The sequence below is a fragment of the Globicephala melas genome, chromosome 13 (genome assembly GCF_963455315.2).
Source record: "Globicephala melas chromosome 13, mGloMel1.2, whole genome shotgun sequence".
In the NCBI taxonomy this organism is placed as follows: Eukaryota; Metazoa; Chordata; class Mammalia; order Artiodactyla; family Delphinidae; genus Globicephala; species Globicephala melas.
In genome coordinates, this window is record NC_083326.1 from 68,753,863 (window position 1) to 68,771,742 (window position 17,880).

At 50.2% G+C, this 17,880-nt stretch overlaps 1 protein-coding gene and 1 long non-coding RNA gene across 6 annotated transcripts in view; one reads left to right on the forward strand and one right to left on the reverse strand.

Moving 5' to 3' along the window:
• Positions 1–17,260, forward strand: part of TTC28 (tetratricopeptide repeat domain 28) — a 599,721-nt gene extending 582,461 nt beyond the window's left edge. For 2 of the 3 annotated variants that reach the window (XM_030860704.2, XM_030860706.2), the window contains 7 exons: positions 1,072–1,196; positions 3,459–3,690; positions 4,284–4,360; positions 5,880–5,903; positions 6,480–6,609; positions 9,692–9,799; positions 11,014–17,260. In XM_030860704.2, coding sequence (XP_030716564.1) covers positions 1,072–1,196; positions 3,459–3,690; positions 4,284–4,360; positions 5,880–5,903; positions 6,480–6,609; positions 9,692–9,799; positions 11,014–12,641 — 2,324 coding nt within the window. In that variant the 3' untranslated portion in view covers positions 12,642–17,260. The remainder of the gene's footprint in view (positions 1–1,071; positions 1,197–3,458; positions 3,691–4,283; positions 4,361–5,879; positions 5,904–6,479; positions 6,610–9,691; positions 9,800–11,013) is intronic. The other variant, XM_030860705.2, reaches the window with a different exon arrangement.
• Positions 3,602–17,880, reverse strand: part of LOC132598295 (uncharacterized) — a 59,805-nt gene continuing 45,526 nt past the window's right edge. For 2 of the 3 annotated variants that reach the window (XR_009566319.1, XR_009566320.1), the window contains 2 exons: positions 15,921–16,044; positions 3,602–9,362 (listed from right to left, as the gene is read on the reverse strand). This is a non-coding gene — a long non-coding RNA (uncharacterized lncRNA). Of the gene's footprint in view, positions 9,363–15,920; positions 16,099–17,880 lie in introns of all 3 variants that reach the window. The other variant, XR_009566318.1, reaches the window with a different exon arrangement.

Here is a 17,880-nt window from a genome sequence, read left to right on the forward strand (position 1 = left end):
ACATTCAGTTGGTCCAGCAGGCCTCCTCTCTGGCAGCCCTCAGCTCAGAACTGGGCCCTCCATCTGCGAGGCACGGGGCAGGCAGGCCCTGCGGGTTTGGGCCTGGCCATGTTGCCAGACTTCTTCTGCCAGGAGATGTGGAAATCAGAGGCGATCACGCCCGTGGTTTCCATGATTGTTCTCAGCACATGGTGTCTGTTTATATCTGTTCTCAGCAGTCAGAAGGGGCTCTGAGCACCATGTGGTCCCGCAGAATGTGCTGCAGGGTTTGTGGGGACCCAGCCCCTGTGCTTGGCCATTTATTCTTGACAGGGCCTCCCAACCCCACCCCGCATCTTCCCATCTTCCCATCTTCCGGACGTGGTATTTTTGTCATTGTTTAGTTTCAGTGACAGACAATAGATAGAAAAGTCAACTCTGTTCTGTGGGAAATGGTGTTTAATGATGCTGCCCTGTTACCCTTAAAAACAGGCTTGGCACATTCATTCTCAGAAAACCCTTCCCCTCCATTACTTGGGGAAGGTTGGTCCTAAAGTTGCTGGGGGAGGCTGCTCCGCTGTGTACCTCCCCCAGGCCCTGCTTATGGAAGTGGGTGCTGGGGAAGAGGAAGGGGGACAGGATCCAGGCAGACGTGTGGCTCCTTCCTCCCCAGCCTAGGCTCCGTTTGCTCGTCTTACAACTGGGAAATACCTCCTCCTGTCCCCTCGTCTGGTGGCCCCGAGGAGTCAGGCACACCCACCCTCCATCCCCGGGCACATTCCAGACCGACACAGATTAATTTCAGGGAAAACAAGGCAGATCATTTCTCGGGATGGTGGCCAAGCCAGGGAGGCCCCTGGGGGCCACACAGCCTTCTCCTGCCTTGCTCACTGCGCAGTTACCTCAGCAGCTTTCCTGAGCAGCTCACCCAGCAAAAGAGTATCAAACTGCCCCAGTGAGTTAGCCGTCCCGGTCCAGCCCGTGGAGCAGCTGTCCTTGGCACGCCTCTCTCTCTCTGTGGCACAAATGAGCTGTAGAGACCAGCTGGGCTGGGTGAGGGCGACTCTGAGGTGCTTTCTGGGCTCCCCACAGGGTTCTTGCTCATCGGGAGCGATGTGAAGCTCAACAGTCCCTCCTCGCTCATCGGCCAGGCCCTCACCGAGATCCTCCAGCACCCAGAGCGGGCGCGGGATGCCCTGCGAGTGCTGCTGCACCTGGTAAGGGGCGCAGGGCCCTTGCGGGAGGCGGCCAGATACGCACAAGGAGCAGGGCAAAGCTGGAGGGATCCCACAGCACCGGGGGGCGTGAGCAGGTGGAGGGGACGTTGTCCCCAGATGTCTGTGTGGTGGGCACAGTGTGCAGTGTCACACCGATGGCTGCAGCCATCCTCGCCCAGACCCTGTGGGGGGTGGCCAAGGGGGGGCCTGGAGCAGGGCCTGACCACGGGTGCTTCCACCCCATGGCTTTGGGCAAGTGACCTTGCTCTCCGAGCCTCAACTTCCTCGAGTAGAAGGGGGGATAAAACTTTACCTTTTCAAGGTTCTCGTGAGGGTTAGAGAAAAGGTGAGTAGCTGGCACACAATAGGGTCCCAGTAACTGAGAACTGGTATTTTATAATCAAAGGACACTGGCCTTTCCCTAAATTCAGTTGGAAGAGTCCAAGCCCAGCCCTACTCTTGGTGGGGCCCTGGTGAGAACACAGAGGCCCCATGCCATTTTCTACAGAATTGAAAGGTTATAAATAAATCAGGCCAGGAAACAGTGCCATAAAGCTTGTTCCACCCTTCCACCTTGATAACCTGGAAGGCAGTTTCAGATAATTTAGAATTCTTAGCTTCCTTGGAGTTCTGTGCCAGAAAGACCAGTGCAGCCCCAGCCCAGACCCCGTGAGGCAGGGGGAGATAAGGGACAGCCCACGCCACAGCCGAGCTCTTTCCAAACCCAAGGCAAACAGCCACCCCATAGCTTAGAGGTGCACACACGGCTCTGCCTGTGCTCAGGAGGGAAGGGCCCAGTGAAGGCTTCTCCACAGGTCCTGGCAGTGGGCTAGGGCCGGCTTCTGGGTGGGCATGTTCCCTTGGCCAGGGGAACGCTGCGGCCCATGAGGCTGGGCATCAGCTCTGTGTGGACTCCAGTGAGGGATCAGTCACGGACATTTCTTAAGCTCAAGTCTGCCTGAAGGAGGTTTTTTCAGGCCTGACAGAAATCAGTGTGTGAACAAGAATGCTGGAGGCTGAAACCTCTGACAGCTCTTGGGCCAGACGCAAGGCACCCACGCTGCCTGCCACTGGGTGGATGTGCTCTTGTGCTTTGAGAATTTTGGGGGAAGACTTTCTCAACTGATTTTAACCTGTGCCTGGAAGCTGCACGGAGCCTTTATGTTGCTCAGCACTAGGACCCTTGTCAGGGCCCTCTCTCCCCGAGAGGTGCCCTTCTTCCTTGCTGTAGCCCATTTGCTTTCTCCCAGGCCAGGCCGTGGAGCAAGAGACAGGCCTCTTCGCTCCCATTTGGCCTTGAGGCCCCTCGAGTACATCTAAGGGTTTTCTCTTTCTTCTTGGCTTCATCTTCTGGGGTGAGTGTAGGGGCCATGGGTCAAGTTCACCAGTCTTTTCCTCCTTCTAACTATCCACTGGACAGTGTCTCTAGCGCCCTTCTAGCCCAGGGGACAGCCAGCTGGCTGCCTGTCTGTCCTGCCCGGGAACGTGCGTTTCCTCCAGCCTCTGATGTCAGCCCCCAGCACCCCAGGGTTTTACTCTAAGAAAAGTCTCAAGTGACATCCTGGACAACTCTCCTTCCCCTCCAGTGACGGCACATGTGCCCCAGAGCAGGTGACATCTCAGAGGGACTGAGATTTCCCTTAGAAAAACCGCCGAGGGAAGGCCTGCGGCCGTTGCAGGTGCTGTGGACGCTCCCTGGGAGAGTTAGGGTGGCAGTTACCTGGCAGCACTGATTTAGGCCCTGGAAGGTGGAAGGGGCCCGTGTGCAGGTGGACACAGGACACAGAGGTCAGCGCTACAGGAGGAGTCGGAGGCCTGGGGGACGAAGGCCCCACGGTGGGCACTACTTGGTGTGTGTGAGGTGCACGAGCAGTGAAGGGGTCCTGAAGGCCTGAGGCGCAGCCATTGCAGTGACGAGGCGCAGCCATTGCAGGGTTTGGGGCAGGTCCCTGGCCGGAGACTGGTTTTCAGACAAGTCACTTCAGTGTCTGTGGAAGACAGCCTGGAGCTGGGTTAAGGAAGGGATAGGACTCTTCTGAGCCTCCAGCCCTCGGCTCTGATGGTAGCAGCCCCTCCCTTGCAAGACACTGGCTGCTGCTGCAGAGTGTGGTCCTCAGGCCTGGGTGCCTGGTGGCAGCTGCCAGCCCTGCAGAGCTTCCCACACGGGCTTTGTGTTCCCCCAAAGCCACTTGGAGAGAAAAGTGGGTACCCCCCCCCGCCCACCCCGTGCAGAGTGGTACCTCACTCCCCCCTTCCCTGCAGGTGGAGAAGTCCCTGCAGCGCATTCAGAACGGGCAGCGCAACGCCATGTACACATCCCAGCAGAGCGTGGAGAACAAAGTGGGCGGCATCCCTGGCTGGCAGGCCCTCCTCACCGCTGTGGGCTTCCGGCTGGACCCCCCGGCCAGTGGCCTGCCAGCAGCTGTCTTCTTCCCAACCTCCGACCCGGGCGACCGGCTCCAGCAGTGCAGCAGCACCATCCAGTCCCTGCTGGGTGAGCCTTGGCTGACAGCTTGAGCAGGGCAGTGGGTGGCCGCGGTCCCTGCTGGGTCTCAGGTGGGGAGGAGCGAGGGTCTCTTGAGAAGTGCTGAGGAGTCCCAGACACAGACTCCTCCTGATCTGGGGGAAAGGAGTGCTCCTGACCTAGTGTTTCCATCTGATGGCAACATATCCTCTGCCCCTTCCTGGGGTGACGTGAGGTCTTGCTGGGCAAACAGTAGCTGCTATTAACATTTATTCAGCAGCTTCGGATCTGACAGAGCTGTGTGGCTGACCCCAGGGTGACGCGGGGCACAGATGCTCAGGGCTGCCCTTTGTGTTTCACTCGAAGCGGGTGATGCTGCCTAAGCGACTAGTTGGGGTCCTGGCATGTGACCACATGCCTGGAGGACACAGCAGGGTCAGGACTGGCCCTGCCTCCATCTGCCCTTCTCAGAGACAAGCCAGACACGGATACACACGTCTGGCTGTCCCGAGCTTCTGAAAATGCCACCAAAGCTGAGCGTTTGGGGTGCATTCCCCTCGGAAGGTGCAGGACCGTGGGTGCAGAGGCCCCTCCGGATAACGCCTGCCTCCTCCTTGCTTTAGGTCTGCCCAACCCTGCCCTCCAAGCCCTCTGCAAGCTCATCACTGCCTCGGAGACGGGCGAGCAGCTCATCAGCCGGGTGAGTTGAGCCAGGACAGCTGAGCCCAGGTCTGAGGACTGTGCTGGGTTGGAAAGACAGTGATTTGGCCCCAAATAGGAACCTGCACGTGATGCCTCACTGCTTTTTTTCAGCTTTTGTAATGAGAAGGAAAAGGCAAGGGCTGGGAGTAGAACTGCCCTCTCCAGCAGGTGCAGGCACAGAGGAGCAAGTTCTCCCAGTGTCCTCCCTGGGCACTGAGTCCCAAGGGCCTCAGAGGATGCTTAAGGGGCCCCAGTCACCTGTAATCTCAGGGCATTTCCTGAACTCTCCATTCAGTGGTCTCCTGCACCTTATCATCCCTAACCACCAACTGTTTCTGCTGATTGACAAGTGTGGCAGCCACCTTACCCAAGCCAGCAGGTGTAGGGCCATCCCGTCAGGGTGGCTACAGGAGCTCCAATACTTATTCTTAGATCAAAGTATGACCCCCTGCCTGAAACAAAACCACCACTGAGGCACAGCGGTGAACACAAAGTCAAGTCTCATGAAAGATACTGCTTAGCAGCTTTTCAAAAAGTGCTTTCTTTTAGGAGAATGTAGATCTAATTCAGAGAATTGGAGGATTCTAACCCTTAGCATCATGTAGGCCCTTCCCAACTTGGCCTAAGAGCTTCTGATCTTCCTACTGGCCAGTGAGGGTCTGGAACAAGCACTGGGGTGACAGTGTAGCAACCCCTAAAGAGCACAGAGCAGTTTTCTCTGGTCACCTTACAGTGTAATAATTTGAAAAATACACATTATTAGATATCAGCAGATTTCATTTGAGCGGAACTGTTTCTATGTGGAAATAGAGCTGCTCCATCTAGGGTTAACCTCTGCATATCTGATTGGTTCCTGGAGCCTCCCCCTACCTGGGGTGGTTTCCAGCTTGGATTTGGAACATAGCTCACTCATCTGGCCCCTTCACTGAGTTTCTGCTACTTTGTAGTAAGTGTGTTAGACCTGCTTGTTGAATAGAATCAGGAAGACACTTAAACATCCTGAACCCAGGAGGGCTACAAGCCTGTGCTCTACAAAAAGAGAAAGCTAGAGTTACATTTACAGGGCCAGGCTGAGCATCCAAACAGCCAATAGCTTAATTTCTAGCTTTTGGTGGCAGCACAGGGACCTCCACAGGGAAGCGTCCTGGGCCGCCCCCAGTGGCTGGGGGATGGTAGGCATTTCCGAGTCACTCTGGAACCAGAGTGGACTTTGCTCTACAGAGTGGCCTATCCGCGCCCACTGTGCCCCTCCCCCTCTCCTGGCGAGGAAGGGCAGGGCCTGGCCGACCCTGGCCCCACCCCCACCCCCAGCGCATGTCTGGCCTGGGCGTGGCTGTGCGTTCTCCTGTGTGTCCCTGCTGACTCTCACTCCTCTCCCCTCCGGGTCAGAGCCGCGGGCCCGGTGTGGTGCTTCCTACAGCAGTGATCAGCTTGTGTTGCGTAACTACCTGTGCTTAAGTCTAAATTCTCTTCTTTCTCTCTTTTTCTTTCTTCTTCTTATAATCTGCTGGCCGAAGGCTGTTAAAAATATGGTTGGAATGGTGAGTACCACTCTGAGTAGCACTGTTGTCAGGTGAGCCCCTCAACCCGCCCACCCCGAGGTCCCCCTGGCACTGCTGTCTCGCCAACACGCGCTCAGGCTGGGGGGGCAGTGCCGCTGGCTCAGGTGGTCTGCCCCGTCTCCGCTCTGGCTCCCCTTTCCTGCTCCACCCTTCTTGTGCTCTTGATTTGACCTTTCAAGTTCCCTCAGAACAGCAGGGGCAGGAGCAACACACTGTGAACCCACACGAGGCCCCGGGTGGAGTTCACACATTCAGCAGGTTGTGTCTGGGAGACCCCACCCCTCCTCTAGGCCCCGAGTCCCCTCCTGCACTCATAGCCCCGTGGCCAGTGTGCGAGGGAAGAGGCTAGAAGCAGAAACCCTGCCTGGGGCCTGGGCCTCGAGCTCCCACAGAGAGGACAGCAGGACAGTAGGCATGGAGGCACCGTAAAGAGAATTTCAGATGCTACCCACGTGTAAGGTCATTAGTGATGATAATGACAGGTGACACAAGAGAAACTTGGGGACAAACCCCTGGGGGCCAGATGCAGCGGACGCTGACGCTCTCCCCGCTCAGCTCCACCAGGTGCTGGTCCAGCTGCAGGCCGGCGAGAAGGAGCAGGACTTCGCATCAGCCCCCATTCAGGTCTCCATCAGCGTCCAGCTGTGGCGGCTCCCGGGATGTCACGAATTCCTGGCGGCTCTAGGTAGGATGGAGCATCCTTGACTTCATTGGCTTCTTTCATTCTATTTTTTAAAAAACTTATTTTTCTCATTTTTATTGGGTTGATAGACTCAAGGGTCTTAGTGTTTTCTTAGTTTATTACTTAAAAATAGCTAATGCAGACTCTAGTGCTTTAGCACAATTTCCAAATGGCCTTCCAGCTTTGTCCCACTCTCCCTACATTATGATTTTCTCTCTCTCATTTGTAGTCATTGCGTTAAGATGAATCTGTTAGATTCAAGTATTGTTAGGAGTCAGGCCATGATTAAAGAAAATAGTCAAGTCATAAAATAATGATTTCAATATTGGTCCCTATCACTGGCTACTGGAACTTGGCAGAAAAAAATACAATTGAAACCACCTTTGACTGACCACGGGGACCTAGAACTGCTTATTTCAGGATCCTCTTTCAATCCAGAACACTCTTCCTTTTTCAGCATTGTAACCCAACTGAGGCACCTCCCAATATCACTCTTCTTACCACAGGTGCGTTTGTTGATAAAACATCTTAAGAGGCTAAGCTGCTCTCCTCCTGCCCCACTTAAGTGCCTGTGAGACTTGCCGGAGAGCCATTCACTCCACACATTTTTTGTTTTTGTTTTTCAACACCTGTTCTATGTTGGGCAATGTTCTAGGCACTGGGGATCAGCAGTGAGCAAAGGACAAAAAGCCCTGCCCTCTTACCAGCGTTTTCATGCTAGAGGGGGAGACAGACAGACATAGACCTAATCTAAGGGGAGCACCTCAGGTGAGGAAGCACCATGACAGACAAAAGCATCGGGGTCACAGTGATGTGCTGGAGGGGTGGAGGCAGGGAGGCTGGCAGGCCCAGAGCCTGTGGATGAAATATCCAGGCCGAGGGAAGAGTGTCTGTGAGCTTGGGCAAGGTGCAGGGGACACGGGGGCAAATGAGAGAGGATGGGGTAGATCCTGGGGCTGTGAGGCCAGTGGAAGTCCCTTGGTTTTTAACCTGATGGAGTGGGGCGTCTTTGGAGGTTGACATGGCCTGGATTCACTGGTACAGGGACCAGCCGTCAAACATGGCAGGGCAGATTCCTTTTTAAGGAACTTCTCTTCTGCTTGGGAGGCCTGGATATTCAGTATTGGGCCATCTTTGCTAGTCCATTTGTAGATGACCTTTCCCAGCCCAACTCAGCTTAGGGCAGGCTCCATTTGTTTTTGAAGGTAAAGGGGGAAAGCCACACAGCCCCGCAGGGGCTCCAAATCCCCTGTGAGTAGATGCTTTGATGTCCTTTATGATTTGTACTATTTGCTTGTTTTCTGTGGACTTAAAACATAGGCTTCTTGGTGTAAACATAGTAAATTTATATCTGAATAGGTAAGTCAGGAGCAGATGGAGCAAGGGTGAGAAAGATCAGGTCCACGCCCAGGTTGGGTCTCTTCACCTTTGTGATGGGCTGCAGGGTGAGGCAAGAACGAAGCCAAGGCCCTTCTGTATAAAAGAAAAGCTCTTGTCCTCAAGCAGGGCCTCAGCCCCCCTTCGAGTGCAGGTGTGACAGAGCCAGCCCTCCTCCCCTGTGGACAGGCTGTTTCTGATGCCCCTTTGCCAGGTGTGTCACTGGCTCTCTCTGGTGTTGGGATCCTAGGTGACTTTTGTTGATGCTCCTCTACGTCTCTGTACTTTGCAAATCCCAGTGATACTCAAGGGGTGAGTTGGGTGTACGTACTTCTGATTTTTAAGTCCTCTGGACTGAGACTGGGGAGAAGCGCCCCCTCCAGCCCTCGGCACCATCACACCCATCACAGAGCTGTGGTTTATTTAGACGACTCAGTTCTATTAGAGCAACCAGTTCAAATTACTTTGATAGAGTTTTCTAACTAAAAATGTTACATTTATATTATTAGATATTTGTTTTCAAAGTGCTGAGTTCCCTGAGACCTTCCTGTTGTTTTCAGGGACTGTTTATTTTTGAGTTCAGAGAGGAAAATGTCCCATAGCAACCCGAATGCTGAGTGGCTACTCTACTGAATCTAATTCCCAAAGGAATGATAGTGTCAGAACCAATATCAGAGTTACAAGAATAAAAAAGGCAGAGACAGATTTCTCCTTTGGCGGATGCTCTCCGTCATCCATCAAGTGTCATGGGTCCCTATTGTGGGAAGACTGTGAGGTCAGAGGGGAAGGGCCTGGGATCACAGGGCCTGCCCCCTGGCTGCCGGCACCGAGCATCTGCACTGTTTCAGGCAGAGCTCAGTGATCCGCTGAGGAGGTGAGTGAAGACGTTCCATGCTGAGGCTCCCAGGCCCTAACTCCTTGCTCGTGGCACCGCCTATGGACGCAGCACTGGCTGTGGTGTCTGTTTGGCTTCTTCCTCCTACATTCTTCCCGGGAGACGTGCTGGCTGCCTCTGTAATGGCCCCTGATGAGTCTAAGTGCTGTGGCAACAGCTCGTTAGGCAGCCTCCTGCTCAGGAGGCTCCTGCCCTTGGCTGTGCCAGCTCCGTGTCTCATTAGGACTGTTAGGCTCAGGAGCAGCCCCTTAGGCTCTGGCAGAGAGGAGCGGGTGCCTGCAGGGCAGTTCAGCCTACAGCAGATTCTGCAATATCAGAGAGAGCTCATCTCAGAGCCCTTGTGGCAGACACTGACCACACATGGAGACACTGTCCTTGCCCTTGAGAAGCTTCCACCTTCCCCTGCACTAGCTTTAAATATTGGACCTAATGCCGAACGGAGTGGCCATTGTCCTGGACAGTATTCTTTAAGTGGACTGTTCTTCTGCAAAAGAATGGAGACAAGTGTTAATGAGCCTTACTAATTCCCACCCTCTCCTCTGGAGAATGCAGTTCAGCGCTCTACAAAGGGACAGAGGTGCACACACAGCAAGGGGGAGCCACGCTGAGCAGGTGTGATGGTCGCAGAGCTGGCCCCCATTGGTTCACGTGACTTGACATTCACATGATTGACGTGCAGGTGGGGGGCCCAGGCGGGGCTTTCTGGGGGGTCTGCAGGGGTTCCCCTGGGACTGTATGAGAGGAGCCCTAATCCTTTTTAGGACATGGAATCTTCCCTAAGGAAGCAGGTGTTTATATTCTTTGTTTCTATAGGTTTTGATCTCTGTGAGGTTGGTCAGGAGGAAGTAATCCTGAAAACCGGGAAACAAGCCAATCGACGGACCATGCACTTTGCGCTCCAAGCCCTGCTCGCACTCTTCGGTAAGAGCTCCACGTGGCGCCACCCCAAGTGGCCCCCAGGAGCCACGGGCATGACCCTGATTATGGTTTGGGAAGAGGAAGAATTAAGTGAACGAACCTTTTTGTGTGTTACGGAATGTTCAAGTAAACAAACTCCCTGCTCTCGTGGAACTCAACTTACGATGAGCATATATGTAGTATATGTTAGATGAGGTGCCACCATGTGCTCTGCAGAAAACGTGCAGATTAAGGGACTAAGGAAGTGAGGGTGGCATCGCAGCAGAGATGATGAGGGAGCAGTGGTGCCCAGAGCCGGGCCTGCGAGGCACTTTTCAGACCCTGGGGCAAGCCTGCCTGCCATTCTCAAGAGGCCAAGTGAGGCTAAATGCTGGCTCGGATGGTGGCCAAGGCTTGAAGGCGACCAGCAGGGCCTGCTGATAAATGTGCTCAGAGAGAGAGGGCCAAAGGTGATACCCTGTTCTTTGGAACAGCTGCCAGAATGGGGCTGCCTTTGCTGAGACCTTGAAAGTGGCAGAAGGAATGGGAGGGGTCTGAGTTTCCTCTTGGACACCTTCATAGGCAGCTGGTTAGACGAGTCCAGTGTGGAGACATAAATGTGCACATAGGTCCAAGGGGAAGAGGACTGTGTCCTGTGGGCGCTCCTGGGGTCAGAGGTCACAGAGATAAGGAGGGGCCCGGGAAGGATCAGTCCATGAGGGCCAGGTGTGATTGACTGTGCAGAATACCAGATTTGGTGGCCACTGTTAACCTTTACATGAACTGGGGAGGACGAAAGCCTGACTGGAGTGGGTTAAGAGCAGCTGGGAGGAGAGGCCGTGTGGAGAGGAGGTTGCTGGGGTGTGGAGCGATGGGGCCGCAGCTGGAAGGGATGGCGCATGAGGGTTTAGGACAGGGGGCATCACAGATCGCCCCATTCAGAGCAGGAGGCTGCCATGGGGTCCCGTGAGATAGGGAGCAGAGTGGAGATGGGCACATGGCGGGGTGTGCAGCGCACGGGGCTGTGGGCAATCTCGGGGTGTTTTTGTCCCCAGTGTAAGCTTTACTTTTTCCAACAGGACTGTGTGTTTCAGGCTTATAAGATGAATTCAAGTTGTGTATAAGTAACACTTGCATAATGCTTTACTAGCTTCTATGCATATAAAGATGCTTGTGAAAGAAAAATAAGAACCATACAGAATTCTAACTGTCCTCTGGGCGCCTATGTTTTGTCTTAGATTCCACTGAGCTGCCCAAGCGCCTCAGCCTTGACAGCTCGTCCTCCCTGGAGTCTCTGGCCTCAGCCCAGTCTGTCTCCAATGCTCTGCCCTTGGGCTACCAGCACCCTCCTTTCTCTCCCACCGGTGCAGAGAGCATAGCCTCAGATGCCATCTCTGTGTACAGTCTGAGCTCCATCGCCTCCTCAATGAGCTTTGTCTCCAAGCCTGAGGGTGGGTCAGAGGGCGGAGGTCCTCGAGGAAGGCAGGACTACGACCGGTCCAAGAACGCCTTCCCACAGCGATCCACCCTGCCTCGGAGCCAGCTGTCCCCCCCGACCCGCCCTGCAGACAGCAAAGACGAAGAAGAATACGAAGGGTTTTCCATCATCAGCACTGAGCCTTTGGCGGCCTACCAAGAAAACAGACAGACTCGCTTCTCACCAGATCACAAACAGTCCCGCGTCGGGACAGCTGGCGGTGTGAAAGTTTCGGTAAGCTCCAAGGGGAGCATAAGCACTCCAAACTCTCCAGTTAAAATGACTCTGATTCCCAGCCCAAACTCACCCTTCCAGAAGGTTGGAAAACTAGCAAGTTCAGATACGGGAGAATCAGACCAGTCTAGTACAGAAACAGACAGTACCGTGAAATCCCAAGAAGAGAGCAACCCAAAGCTCGATCCACAAGAGTTGGCCCAGAAGATTCTAGAGGAGACACAAAGCCATCTCATTGCGGTGGAACGTCTTCAGAGGGGTAGTGGTCAAGGTAAGGGCACTAATCCTGAAGATGGCATTTCCGTGCCCAACAGCGCTGCTGTCTTCAGAGCGTCAGAAACAAGTGCGTTCAGCAGGCCTGCCCTCTCCCACCAGAAGAGCCAGCCGTCGCCAGTTACTATCAAACCAAAGCCCCCAGCCAGAAGCTCTTCACTACCCAAGGTGAGTTCAGGATACAGCAGCCCCACCGCCTCAGAGGCGTCCATCAAAGACAGCCCGAGCCAGCACAGTGGCCGGCCGTCGCCCGGCTCTGACTCCCAGACCTCCCTGACCGACCAGCCTCTCTTTAAGCTGAAGTATCCCAGCTCTCCTTACAGTGCTCACATTTCCAAATCACCAAGGAACATGTCCCCGAGCTCAGGCCACCAGTCTCCTGCTGGAAGTGCACCATCCCCAGCTCTCTCCTACTCCTCAGCTGGCTCCGCTCGCTCGAGTCCAGCTGACGCTCCCGACATAGACAAGCTGAAGATGGCAGCCATCGACGAGAAGGTGCAGGCTGTACACAACCTGAAGATGTTTTGGCAGAGCACACCCCAGCATTCCACGGGACCAATGAAAATATTCCGGGGGACCCCTGGAACGATGACTTCCAAGAGAGATGTCCTCAGTCTATTAAACTTGTCACCTCGGCACAGCAAGAAGGAGGAAGGAGCAGACAAGCTGGAACTTAAGGAGCTGTCTTTGCAGCAATGTGGGGAAACGCCCCCAAAAGCCCCTCCCAACGGACACTGGCATACGGAGACCACCTCGCTGAGCACGCTGCCGCTGCCTGCCGGCCCTCCTGCCGCAGTGCCCACGCGCCCTTTGAGACTTCCTTCTGGAAACGGCTACAAGTTTCTGTCCCCAGGAAGATTTTTTCCTTCCTCTAAATGCTAAAACATCTTTTATACCCACCAACACCGGCTTGGAGCACAGCGGCCCACAGCCCAGCTCTCCGCACTCACTTGGCCTGCTCCTGAACGTGGCCGCCCCAGCATGGGTGCTCTCGGGGCGCGGGCGCCACCACTCCCAGACGCCACACACACACACACTGGTAGCCCCTCTGGGACTCTGGGCCAGATTCACCAAAAGCCAGGACTTCTGTGGGGTTGGTGCAGGAGGCTCATGGAATTTTCTACACATCACCAAATGTCTACCTTGGAACTCCCTGCTTCTCATCTTTGATGCGATTCTTCAACAGGATTTTTGTACAAAAATGGTCATGGTTCTGGGGTGGGGAGAGAAAGGGAGCACATATTTTGCTAAGAGGTATATATGCAGTACCTTTTATACATAGAAATACAAACAGAGCTTTTTTAAGGCTTTCAGGTGCTGGTTGGGGGTAGGGTATATAAAAATCTCTCTAAGTTGAGTTCTACATGAAAGTGTTATAGTAGCCAAAAAACAGGATACTAGTTTTAAAAATGCCAATGATTTATAATTAAATTGTAGCAGTTTTGGTCTCATGATATTGTAACATCAGAGTAACAAGGCAATAATTCACTTCCTGAACTCTGCTCTTTGAGGGCTACAAATGTCCCTGGGGCCCCACTGTCAACCAAACTTGAATTTTCTTAAAAAAATTTATGTAACTCTTACCCAGGCATTTTAGAACTATGCAATTGTGATTTAAAAATGCAACTTTGTGCTTTTAAAACATTACTGACCTTTTTTGTACGTGGATAAACAACTTGGTTTTATTATCAACAGTACTTTGCATTTATAGCTATTATTTTTAAAAGCTCAAAAAGTTTTTTAAAATGTCAAATTTTGAATAGTCTTCAATAAGCAATTATCAAGTTTGGAGGGGGGAGTTTGAAATTATTCAGTTTCCTTATAAGCAAAAAAAAAAAAAAAAAAAAACCAAAAAACAAACAAACAAAAAAAAGAAAAATCCCATGGCTAACTAGATTTAACCAGAATCTAGCCTTCCAGCTCTTATTCCCTTTATTACCTGCTTAATTTTATTATCTTTTCCCAAAGCCAGGTTTCTAAAACCCCTTCTGTCTAAATCTGTCACCAGGTTCCCAAAATCCCAGCACCTCACATCTGTGAGCTGCATTTGGACCCTCATCTTAGTGTGACCAGTGCCCCTTGCTCCTGTGGTCCGAAGGACAAATCCCCTCCCCCTCACACAGAAGACTTTAATGTCCACAGCCTCAGAAGCAGGGGACCTTCTGCTGGGATATACATCTGAATTACTGCTGAACAGGGAAAGAGATATACCTAAAAGTGTTGTCATAGAAAAAAAAAAAAGAGGGACTTTTCCTATAGCTATGTCAGTTCACTGATACTGTTGCCAGTTGGGACAAGACAAAAGAACAGTCTAGGTGGGGGTAACCATTAACATATTTAAATAAAGAAAAGAAGTGCTGAAAATCATGTTAGTCCTAAGTTTAGTTAGAGAATTTACATAAGCCTCTTTTAGGTAATTCTAAAATTGAAATCCTACCATCCTCACTTTGAGGGCCCATCATACAACGGTGGGCAGCCTCTTGTCCCAGGACACAAGCCACACAGGGAGTGGACAGGAGGGGCCTGGCAGGAGGGACACTAATATCAAGACCTCCAGGGAGTTTTTAACCCTGGATAGGATCTCACTTTATAAACATACACTGACCAGTTAGTTGCCCTGTTCCTCACTGTATTCTGAAAAGAGGAAGAGATAATATTTATTCAATTTGTCTTACTCTCCTGAGCTATGTCATAGAAGCTTTTTGTGTTTAACCCAACAGCCATGTTGACAAAAGCAAAAGTATGTCCCATTCTAACCCTGATCCCAACACTGGAAGAAAAATACTTTATAAAGAAGCAAGCAACTATGAGGTTGTCTTTATGTCTTTCATAAATGGTAATAAAAACCAGTGTAGCAAATAAAAGCCAAGTTTATAGCACTGTGCATTTAGATAGAAAAATCAGGTCGTCAACAACAAGAAATAAACCTCAAAGTAAATTTCTGAATCCACATATAGATAGTTGGGCTGTTCCTTTCTCAGCAACTCTCAGCCTCTTTCCCAAGTGCCAAGTAGCCCTGGAGGAAAGGCCGGGTCTCTGCTCCATCCCTGAGGACGAGGGCACAACCCTGTAGGCCTCCCTCTAGCGCACATCCTCCACCACCCAGACGGCTTCCCCGTGGTTACCAAGCCAGCGAGGAGGACTCGTGGACCCTAACCTGGTTTTAGTCCTAAATACATTTGTTGTTGTAGGTTTCATGTTGAAAAGCCAAATGGAATATATGATTTTTTTTTGGTCCTAGATATAAGTTTCAAGGAAGAAAAGCAAAGATGATGAAATAATAGGACCAATCTAAAAATCACTGTAGAGTCGCCGCTTCTTTATGTTTACTGTCAGTCTTGGTGTTTTCTATACAAGTGAAATGGATGTAAAATCAAGGTGAATTTTTCAGGCTACCTTGAAAACAGTATGCACTTAAAAATTATGTGAGATTGTATAATTTGCAAATTCTTTGTACAGATCAGAGGTTGGCAAATGACCCACAGGCTAAATCTGGTCAGAGGCCCAGATTTTTACAGCCATGAGCTAGGAATGGATTTTACATTTTAAAATATTTATATAAATAAATACCTACATAATATTTTTGATTTTTACCTCTTGGTCCACAAAAACTAAGATATCTAGCCTTTTAAGAAAAAGTTTGCTGACTCCTGGTATAGATGACAGAAAACACAATTAGCATAATGTTTTGTTTCTACAATCTAGGGAAAGTGAGTGTCAGGCTGTGGATAAAACTGATAGGAATGCGTGGGAACCTGAGCCATGTGGATGGAAGCGAATGACCCCTGCATAGTCCTCGGCTCTTTGCCCCACTTGGAAGGAGTCGATGGGTGTGGGTGAAATTTACAAAAATATTTTTCCTCACTGTATGCAGACAGCATTGGATATTATTTCTTTTTCAGCTCAGGAAACTGGAACCCCTGCCCCTACTCTACTCCATCAGATGCAAATACACCAAATACAAGCAATAAAATCTCCCTCTCCTAGAAACCTTGGTATGACCACAAAGCAAGGTAGTCGAATCTGTCTTACTTCTCACCAGTGAACCATGCAACTACTTCAGTGATCTTTAAGTCAATATACCAAGACGAAATTAGCTACTCAAGCTTACATTTTGATGCGTTTTGGTATTGGTGTGTAGTAAAATGAAGAAGTTCTCACCTCCATCCACTTGAAACGGTCCCTGGTCCACGCGCTGCTGCACACGCTGTCCTCGCTGTGCTTGTCTGTCCCGGTGAATCCCGGTAGGCGGTCACCTTGGCAAGTCCCCAGCTCAGTGCCTGTCCTGCCACCACCCCCACCACAAGGAGAACAGTCACTTCGTTAGTTTCAGTTCAGGCTGGAAAAAATGCCACACAATAATTTGGTTTGCATTTAGTAAGTAGGCAGAATGTGAAAAATGTATAATTTTCATCACATATTTTGTTGTTTTACCTAAAAGAACTGTCCATGTGCTTTGTGAACTGGGCCCTTGTCTGTGCCAGACCCTTCAAAGATGTTCCATGTAAGGACACACGTGGTCACATCTCCCTTCCTCAGACGCCTTCCCCACTTGGCACTCATGCCCCTTGTATGCAGTGTTAGCCATCTTTGGCCTATGTGGACTTTTTTTTTGTAAATTACAGTTTTCCAGATGGCATTAAACTTTTTATATTATGAAATTTACCCTGTAAAAAGAACTTCATATTTTTATTGAGATTGCTAAGGCACTTGGCCTTCCTTTGTGATTTCAGTGTCTATTAAAGCATGAGTTCCTTTGGTTTTAAGTACTGTATCTGAATCACTTTCTATGCATTTTCCACACTTCCTAGGTTTCTTTGCAGTACACAAAGTGGTCATGTGTCATTAATGAGCATGTATTTCTGTCTGGAGTTTATCCTTATAAACACACTGTAGCCTCACGTTTGCCAGGAGCAGAGCCAGAGAAAGCGCACAGCAGAGCGGACCTGCACGCAGCTCATCTGGCCCCAAGGCCTGGGTACCGGTTGGTGGTAGTGGTTTAGATGGCTAAATGCTTCTGATCTTCTGTGTTGCAGGACAGAAAATTCTATGGTTGCAGACAAACAGAGTTCATTACCACTAGATCCCTGTATCTAAAAGAAACTTCCAAAGGAAGTACAGCTGACCCTCAAACAACAAGGTTTTAAGTGCACAGGTCCACGTATATGTGGAATTTTTTCAGTAGTAAATACTACAATATTAAACGATCCACTGTTGGCTGAATGTGCAGATGTGGAGCCACGGATATGGAGGAGCCGTGAGGAACCACATATAAGAAGCACGGACTACGTGTTACATGCAGATTTTTACTGTGCAAAGGTTTGGTGCCCCAGCCCAGACGTTGTTCAAAGGACAACTGTATTTCAGAAAGGAAAACAGTCCTACCTGTGAAAGTCTGAGATGCATGAAGAAATAATGAACACAGAATTAGGTGAATGTGAAAAAAAATCAAAACAAGTATTGATTATATAAAAAGAGTAATGTCTCATTTGGGTAGCAATAAAAAATTAAAACAAGGAAGTTAAAGTGTTATTTGTTTGGGAAGAGAAAAGTAGATTTTTAGAGACAGTATGTTAAGTGTGCATAACCACACACAAAAAATAGAAATAGAGGATTATACCAAACTAATTAGTGGAGGAGAAATAAATTTTAAAAAACTTAGTTGACTTAAAAAAGAGGGAACAACAACAAAAACTATTTTAAAAGGAGGAGAAAAGAAAGATGAAATAAATTTTAAAAATCAGTGATAATCAGTAATCATTAAAAATGTAAGTGAACTAAACTTAATTAAAAAGGAGCCTGACAGATGATGGCAACATGCCACATGTTCTTTAAAAAAAAAAATGCTGTTCGAAAAGAAAAAACCCAACTACCAAAGCACAAGGGCCCCAAATGACAGTAAAGAATCAGTAAAATAGATGTTAAAGTAAAAGGCATTAATAAAACAAAGATCCATTTGCTAATGTTAAAAAAAAACTTAGTCGAAAGGCAAAATTCTAAATTTGTATGCAGCTAACACTATAGCCTTAAAATTCATAAAGTAAAAATTGGCAGAACTACAAGTTTGGAAAACTACACTACTATAATGGGAGATATTACTCTTTACTCTCAGTACCTGATG